This window comes from Gavialis gangeticus, unplaced genomic scaffold (genome assembly GCF_001723915.1).
Source record: "Gavialis gangeticus isolate Ggan-Ray unplaced genomic scaffold, GavGan_comp1, whole genome shotgun sequence".
Lineage (NCBI taxonomy): Eukaryota > Metazoa > Chordata > Crocodylia > Gavialidae > Gavialis > Gavialis gangeticus.
In genome coordinates this window covers 60,213,027-60,222,286 of record NW_017729029.1, presented here as the reverse complement: position 1 = coordinate 60,222,286, position 9,260 = coordinate 60,213,027, and the positions used below count along the sequence as shown (strand labels likewise).

The 9,260-nt window shown below is 45.5% G+C and overlaps 1 protein-coding gene across 1 annotated transcript; it reads left to right on the top strand.

Annotated features, from left to right (window-relative positions):
* Position 1: 1 nt before the first annotated feature.
* Positions 2 to 2,844, top strand: LOC109300370 (protocadherin-16-like; the record flags this gene model as incomplete). Its single annotated transcript, XM_019521055.1, has 1 exon — positions 2 to 2,844. A coding segment is annotated over one exon (1,341 nt), but the record flags the coding sequence as incomplete, so codon positions are not given.
* Between the last annotated feature and the right edge of the window lie 6,416 nt (positions 2,845 to 9,260).

The window sequence follows — 9,260 nt, the reverse complement described above, 5'->3', positions numbered from 1 at the left end:
CCTGCGCCTGGACGTGCGGGTGCTGGACGAGAACGACAACGCGCCGCGCTTCGCGCAGCGGGAGTACCGCGCCCGCGTGCGGGAGGACGCGCCGCCCGGCACCGCCGTCTGCCGCCTGCAGGCCGCCGACCCCGACCTGGGCGCCAACGGCGAGGTGCACTACGCCCTGGACCCGCGCCACGGCGACCCCGAGGGCTACTTCGCAGTGGACGAGCGCACGGGGGTGCTGCGCCTGCAGCGCCCGCTGGACCGCGAGGCCCGGGTGCTGCATCGCCTGGTGGTGCAGGCCCGGGATGGCGGCACCCCGCCTGAGGCCACCAGCGCCCTGGTGAGCGTGGTTGTGCTGGACGTGAATGACAACGCACCCGCCATCCGCCTGCTCTTCCTCACCGAGACCGGCGGGCCGCGGCTGTCGGAGGGGGCCCAGCCCGGCGACTATGTGGCGCGGGTGGCAGTGTCTGACCCTGACGAGGCGGGCGCGGGCAGCGCGGCACTTGCGTTGGAGGATGGCAGCAACGGGGCCTTTGTGCTGCGGCCTGGTGGCCGTCCCGACCTCTACTGGCTCTGTGTGCAGGGCCCGCTGGACCGGGAGCGCCAGGCCCTGTATGAGCTGCACCTGGTGGCTACGGATGGTGGGCAGCCGCCACGCTCCACCCGCCGCGCACTGCGCCTGCAGGTGGCTGACCTCAATGACGAGGCACCCACCTTTGAGCAGCCCCACTATGGCACCACTGTCTCTGAGGCTGCCATGCCTGGCACTGCCGTGCTTCACCTCCGCGCCACCGATGCAGATGAGCCTGGCTCACCCAATGCCCAGGTGCGCTATGCCTTGGAGGAAGTGGATGGCCTGGGCACACCATTGGTGCTGGAGCTGTTCACCATTGACCCGCTGAGTGGTGTGCTCAGCACCCGGCGCCCGCTGGACCGTGAGCGGCAGGCGGTGCTGGAACTGCGCGTTGTGGCCCGGGACCTGGGCGAGCCCCCACTGTCCTCTTCCTGCCTTGTCAGCATCCGCCTGGAGGATGTCAATGATAATGAGCCTGTCTTCGAGCGGCAGGTGTACAACGCCAGCCTGGCTGAGCATGCTGGGCCCGGCCACTGCCTGCTCCAGGTACCTTTCCCCCCTCCTCCTGGGGCGCAAGGGTTTGCCTTGGAGTGGGAGATAGTGGGGGAGTGCTGCCCCCTCTGCCCTGCCCAGCTCCCTGCCTCAGCTGGGCTGAGGGAGGAGGGAGAGGTGAGGGTGAGCCAGCTGGGCTTTAACCGTGGTTCCCCCTGCACTATAAGACAAGGCATTAATTGGCAAACTAAATGCTTATTTCCCCCTTGTAACAATTACTCGTGATGCCTCCTGCATCATAAGAAGGGCCATTCACTGGGTCAGCCATCCAGGGCCAGTGTGCTTTTGGTGGCCCCCCTCAGTGCACTCCTTATGGACCTATGACCTTCACTCTGACCCAAGTTTTGCTCTTTTGTTGTCCCAGATAATCAGGTGACACATATCCAATAGCTCCCTCTGTTAACAGGTGGGGTTAACAATTGCTCTTTGGGCCTAAGAATCATGTCCTCAATTTGTGTCAATTTGGCCTGTGTTACAGGGCCAGGGCCAGTGAGCACTGCCCAGCGTGCTCTGCTTGGTGTCCCCCTTGGTGCACTTGTTTTGAATCTTTGACCTTCACTCCTATTCCCATTTTGTGTTTTTTTTCAGTTGTCCCAAGCAATCACTGATGTGCCCTTAGTGGCCTGCTTTGTCAAGGGAGGCTTATATCTTTACTTGGTGGGCTTTGGCTCATGATCTGAAATGGCACATGGAAAGGCCTGTGTCACATGATGGCAGACAGCAAATGCTGAAAGGGAGAGCAAACTGCGTATGATCAGGGGGTTTTCCACTGTTCCTCTCACTTGCAGCATCCAGCATTTAAGATCTAGCAAGCTCTGATTCGAAGGCTTAATCCCTAATTTCCATGCTCAGTAGCTACCAGTGCTCCTTTCTTCCAAGAATTTTTCCAATCCCTTTTGGATCTGGCTAAAACTGGTGGCTTTCACCACATCTGATGGCTGTGTCCTACCTGGTAAATACACTGAGCAGTGTAGGCAGCGTACAGCCTGACCCTAAAGTGACACTAAACCTGTTGCTCATTTCAGCTCCCTCATGGTTCTGCTCTCCGATTTTTGCCCTCTTGCCCTGTCCCTGAAAATGTTGTTTGATTGATTGGGGGCCAATCTTCTTGGAAGGCATGCCATAAATTAAACCATATGCCTTCCCTGAGGGCCCTTCCAATCCCCTTTCTCCTGCATAATCTGCTGCTCTGCTTTCTGCTCCCTTCCTCATTTGCCCCATGCCACACACAGTGAACTGGAGTGCCATGGGTGCTAAGGCATGAAGTTGACAGCCTAGAGATTACTAGTTTAAGGCTGCAGCAGAAGCATTCCCACTGCAGCCTGTCAAACTCCAATGAACCAACAAATTCTACTAATTACCATGTCACAAGGACACATAAAAGCAAGGATCCCACACAGATGTTGCTTATGCCATTTCTGGCATGTTGTTCATGTTTAGTTTAATGCATCCTGCAAAGCCTGCATTGAATAAAAGAGCTCAGCCCAATGTGCTTGGCTAAATGGTGAGTCTGCTGCACCATAGGTTTGTAAAGCAATTAAAACATTTTTGATTTTTGGGTTTATAAAACTTCTCTCCACATGGGACTGATACATAGACACAGAGGCCCACATTGTCATAAATATTTAGGTGCCCAAATCAAATTAAAATCAGTAGGGAGTTAGGATCCTACGTAGGAGTTATGCACCTCAGGATGCATCTACACGCGTGCTTTAATCCTCAGTAGCTTATTTTACTGTGCATTAAAGCAGTGTGTAAAAAACATGCTATTACACTAATGCACAGTAAAATCATCTACTGTGCATTAAGTGTCATCTAAAATGCATGTGCTTGCACTACTGTGCAGTAGGGCAGCCTAATGTGCATTAATTTAGTACCTCACCCTGGAGGTACTAGATGCAATGAGCATTAAGAAAAGTGCATTAATGCTCATGTAGACATGCCCTCAGTGCCTCTGTGACCTAGCTGTAATGGTACTTGCTACTGAATGTTGTATCTTGAATCTGTACAGCAGAGGGGAAGTCAGACAGCATGCTGTGAAAGGAGCTAAAATTAAAAAAAAGAAAAGAAAAACAGGAGCAGTTCTTTCAGTTTTGCAATTCTATCATCCAGGCTTCTCTGTCAATGAGCAAAATCAGTTAAGGCAGGAGGGTATATTTGCACCTTACAGACTAATAACCAGAGATGTATAGCATGAACTTTTTGTGAGCTGACTTTGTCAGAATCTGTGAAAGAACATGCATGGAAAAGAGTGTTAAATAGATTGATTGAATACAGAAGATGGGAGAGGAGAGTGGGGAGGGGACACTGCTTGGTGGGGCAAACAAGTAATAAACCCATAGGGACAAAGGGTTCACAAAAGCTAATCCGTAATGGAATAAGACTCTGTAGTCCCTGTTTTGACCACACGTAACCCAGTGCAGTCTGTGGGTGATGATTTAGTGTTTTGTACTTTTGTGCCCAAGTTTGTTTTTAAAGTTTTATTGTCTAAGAACAGCTGATTGGATCAGCTATTGGATAAAAGTGCCAAAAAGCCACATACGAGTTATACAGATGCTGGGGAGCTGGGGCAAACTGGCACAATTCCTTTTCTGGTAAAGTGCTTTTTGGTTGGTTGGTTGGTTGTTTTCCCATGCCTGTCAGCATGCCATTTTATTTGGTCCAGTGATGATATGGTCTTTGTTGATGGGTGGGGGGCACAGCTTGCATTTGGGCCTCTTGCAAGGCCTGGTACCTCAGTGAGAATAGAAGTTAAGTAGCCTGTTGCTTGAGAGATGCCACTGGAGACTGGGGGAGGCTATCTATAAGCCAGGATAGGTTTGTCCTCCATGGCTGGTTTGTCCAAGTTGACTAATGTTAATGGGGGAAAAAAAAGAGATATTTTACTTAGCTATCCCAAAAATAATTATATTCTTGGTATGGTTCAGAATAACTTGGCAAAGCTGTCAAGATTAATGGAATCTTTCATAAAAATATGTTGAAGCCACTGAAACCATATAAAAAGAAGAATCAAGTTAGGCTTACTTTTTAATTCTTTTTTTTTCTGAGAGAAGTAAATTCACTAAAAAAAAAGTAAGCCTGCCTAATTTGACCAAAATTTGCAAAGAGTTTTGGCTGAAGAAAAAAAAAAACAACATGGAAAATAATCTATAAAGGTGGCAATATATTATTTCTGTATTTTCAAATGCATTTAGTTTTTTTGTTTTGTGAGTTCATTTTGTTTCAGGCTCAGGGGGGACCTGGCGGCTGTCTATAAGTACATAAGGGGTATGCATCAGGATCTGGGGGAATGCCTGTTCATCAGAGTGCCCCAAGGGATAACAAGGACCGTTTTAGGGGGGGCATAAGAAAAAACTTCTTTACTTTCCGAGCCCCCAAATCCTGGAATAGACTCCCTCCAGAAATGGTGCAGGCACCTACTCTGGACTCTTTCAAGAAACATTTGGATGTTTATCTTGCTGGGATCCTTTGACCACAGCTGACTTCCTGCCCCTGGGCCAGAGGGCTGGACTTGATGATCTTCAAGTCCCTTCCAGCCCTAATGTCTATGAATCTGTCTATGTCTATGAGTCTACGATTTAAATGGGAAAAAGTTGTTTTAAAATGTCTTTTCTTTTAAAATGAAATAACCCAAAATGATAGAGAAATACTTCATTTTAGGTTTTGGTCACCCTGAGATTAATTTTTGGCTTGACCTTTGAGTTATAAATATCTGGTTTTCACACAGTGCTACTACAGATTTACCTGTTTAAAATGCAGTTCATGTTTTAAATTGCTTGCTTATCTGCTCCAGCTTTTTTATTGCTGATCCTATCCTTCAAAAACATGAACTTCTTCTACACTGAAGTCTTCTCTGTGCAAAATGATACTGTGTTTCCTGTTGTGCTTATGCTATGAGAAGCAAAGAGAAAAGTTGGCAAAAGATATAACAGTTAATCTATTGCTAGACAGTAAGTAGTGAAACATTTTTTAATTCATTCAGTCATATTAGCATTTTTGTGATAGCATCAGTGAGTACAGCTGCAGTCAGCAGTCCATGGTGCTGAAGGAGAAATTTTAAAGAAAACCAACATCCTTATTCCGTTACTGGAATTGATTATTCCTAACTTTTATGTTTTATTTATTTACACTCATATTATGTATTAGCTTTCTCAGAGTGTACAGAATGTAAAAACACATAGCAAAGAACCAAACTCTTACCTACCATAACATGTATGTAAACTCAATCATTTTCTTAAAATGAGCTTCAGTCTAGTAGGAGAGGATGATTTTTCTATCAAGTCATGCAAAAATGTATTGTTACTGTATCTATATGCAACATACATTAGCACCATTACTTTGTCTCTGTAATTCTGAGCAGAATTTAGGAAAAAATACTAGAAATCAAAACTGTAGGCAAAATGTTACCAAAAAATAAGAATCAGACCCAGGGCCATGTGTTACCCCCATGCACTGGGATTGGGTGCTAGGGCCCTGCACTGCCCCTGTATGCTGGGATCAGGCCCTGTGCCACCCAGCACATATGATCCAGTGTGCAGAGCCATGCTCTCTATCCATGGTACTCTCCACACGTCCAGAAATTTGTCAGCAAGGGATCAGTGCCACTTCTCCTTTTGCCACCAATTTTTTGGACTCACTGGCCAGATGACACAGCATTGGATGCCAGATCTGGTTTATGGACACAGGGACTGAGTGCTCCTGGTCTAGTCAGTCATTCACCAGTCTGTATTTATACATACAATTGTTCCATCCTAAGTGAAGGACTTTGCATTTGTCCTTATTACATTTTGTTTAATTAATTTTGGAACGTTTTTCCAGTGCCTTCAGGGTATGATGCAATGATATAATAGTTTGCTTGGATGTTGAGTGGTAGGTAACAATAATAATATTATCCTTATTCTGCACTGTATGGTTTTCAGTGTATGTTTTAAGTATATGTCAGGTCTATGGTTTTAGAGAAGGCAATTAATTATGTGATAGAAAGTTACAGTGTTTGTATTGTATAATGTATCCTAAACTACATCCTGTATGATAACACACACACTTTATATAATTTTACAAGATATGTGGAGATGCACTTCTTGATATGAATGGAGACTGTAGTTTCTTTTATACAGTATTTAATACATTTGCTTTGGCAGGTAATATATGTATTTCATTATCAATTATCATTCGCATACTAATTTAATAATCAAACTTCAGCAACTAAAATATTTCATATAGATACTAAAAAATGGCTGTGCACTTACCGAGAATATGTGCTTATCTAACCTTAATGTAAAAGATACTTATTCAGTACACAGCGCCCTCAGTGCTCTGGTGGTATCAGCTCTGAAACTGACTAAGCTTCCCTCATTTTATGGGCTTGTAGTAGTCAATTTCAGGGCTTCTGTTAGAAGCCTTGGGGAAAAAGGAAGCTAGTCCGTTTCAGGCCTGGAGAGCTGTTGTAAAGGATGCTCGTTAAGTACACAGCCCTGCCAGTGAAGTACCATTAGCAGTTCTGGATCTGACTAGCTTTTTCACTGCTTCCAGTAGCAGCCTTGAAACTAAGTACTTGAAGTCTTGATTATTTGAAGGGAGCTTCCACGATTTCAGTTTTGTAAATATCATATTTTCCCAAATCCAAGATGGCTTTGAAGTCAAGATGACCCTACAATAGTTACATTTTATACATGGAAAATGTATATATTTGTTACAATTTTTCAAGAGGAGACTGGACAGGCACCTGGCTGGGGTCTTATGACCCCTCCCACCCCCAGTGCTCCTTCCTGCCCATGGCAGGGGGTCGGACTTGATGATGATCTGTCTAGGTCCCTTCCGACTCATTGATTCTATGTATAGAATTTAATTATTGGAGGGCCATCTTTAAATTCGTTCCCCCTGCTGCTACAGTGAGGAAAGCAGAGGCAGGAGGGCAGGCAGTGGGGGATGGCAAGCGGCCTGACCCCTGCCCTTTGCCTCTGCTGCTCATCACTTGTGCCCCCTGCAGGCTGCACTACTGCCTCCCTCTGCCACCTGCACTGCCTGCTGCCTCCCCCTGGCACTGGCTTTCCCTTTTGCCTGCCCCCTGGACCCTTTGCTCCCTCACTGCTTACTGTCAGTTGTGACTCCAGTCCCATTTGGGCCTGGGACACGGAGCACATGGTAGCTCTGGCCCTGACCTGACTACACAGCAACAGCTGTAGTAGTGACAGCTCTGTCCCCAGAATGTCAAAGCTACTGCCGTTGCTGCTGTATAGACATACAGGTAGCCAGAGGTTGTTACCCAGTAAGTTAGGAAACAAAATGGGACTGGCATTGCTTTGGATAGTAAAGAGTTATGCATATTGGGCAGGTGCATATAAATGGAGTACTCTGCGTAAGTTTTCAGTATAGAAGATTCTGCTTGTCAAATTTTGCTTGCCTTTACAGATATAATGGCTTCAGTGGGAGTTTCCTTTGTATAAAGTAAGTAGGTGTTAGTGTCGTATCTGTGTTTTTTGCAATGTAGTAATGCAGCATACAGATGATTTAAGCCCTAAATTATGAGCTTCAGATGTCAACTAGCAGTTTTCAGCTTTTTCAACTAGATACCAGTAGGCTCCAGGGGAATGTCATGGCACCCTGGAAAGGTACCTTAGCTCCTCTTTTTGTGGGGGGGTGTCATATATTGACTGCTAGCATAGGGAGTGGTTTGGATTGAAACGGGTTTGGAACCTTTTCCTGGCACAGGCTGGAGCTTGGGCCTGGCTGTGGGTGTGTGCCAGAAATCTCTGTCCTTCCCCCTACTTCCTACCCCAGCAACCTGCTGCCTGCACTCACTCTGCATATTCCTGACCACTCTGAAGTGAGGGAAGCACAGAAGTGGTAGGGAGCAGCAGGCTTTGCAGGGGACAGAGTGCTGAAAGGGGCTAGGTGGCACAGTACAGCTCCATGTCACTGATTTCCCTCATGCTGCATTGGACTTCTTCACGGGCCAGATCCAGCTTGCAGGTTGCCAGCCCCAGCTTAGGAGTCACAGCTTTAGCTTTCTACCACCTGAGGATCTCATGTGAGTGCTATTTCTCTGCCAGGCTACACAGGCTTTAGGTATGAGGTGTGCTAGTAACTGCAGCGAAGCCCGGGATTTCAACTAAATCTCTTGCGTTGAATTTCATCAAGTTCATGACTATATTTAGTTATCATCCATTGTGTTATACAGTATAGTGCACTCTGCATTTTTGGCATGTGTAACCTGAACTTGTTCCCATTTAGAGGAGCAGATTATAACTTACAATATAGATTATAAAATATATAATTCATTTTATGTTGTACATATATTCTTATAATTACTTGTATCCATAACAGCCTCTTGAACAGAACATAAATAGTGACAAATTATTGTCAGTCATACAAGGTGTTTTGTTTTATAACTTTTCTTACATAGATTGATTTAAGAACATATCTCTTGTCTTTAGAATGTAGTATTAGTCTTTGAGAGTCCAAAAGCTGAAAATGAAGTGTTTTGCTGAACAAACTATAGAGCCCAGGGGTAGGAAACCCCTGGCATGTATGCCGGAGTGTCGCACGTGAAGGCATTTTGCTTGGCACTTGTGCCTCAGGGTGGACAATAGGGAAGTGGCTAGGGCTGTGCTGCCAAACAAGTACCGGGTCCCTCATAGCTTTCTTGCCACCCGCCCCTGGCACACCAGCATCTCACAAATTGAGGTGGTGGCTTTTATTGGCACTCTTCCCAAAAATGTTGCCAACCCCTGATATAGACTCATGAGCATTCTAGTGTTAGGATATCTTGCAATTTTGCATCCTCCTAAAGAAATTATTATAGATCACTTGTTAAAATTATTATTATTATTTTAAGAAATACCATTGGCAAATATGTATTAAGTAACACAATCTCTGAGATGAGATTTTGCTTTTTTGGCTTCAGGTTGAACATGTCAGCAAGAAAGGATTCAATTTAAAGCTGCAATAAACATACACAAGTATGGAACATATCTATTTATAATGTACTGAAAAGGCCTTTGGCTTTGCTTAGGAAAATACACGCTAAATACGTTTAAAACTCAAGAGTGTGTATGCAGCTTGTTTAATGTAATTAAATATAGAGCGACTAGTACAGATGCTCCTTATAGGAAATGCTGTCAACAGGCATAATGGATGTGAA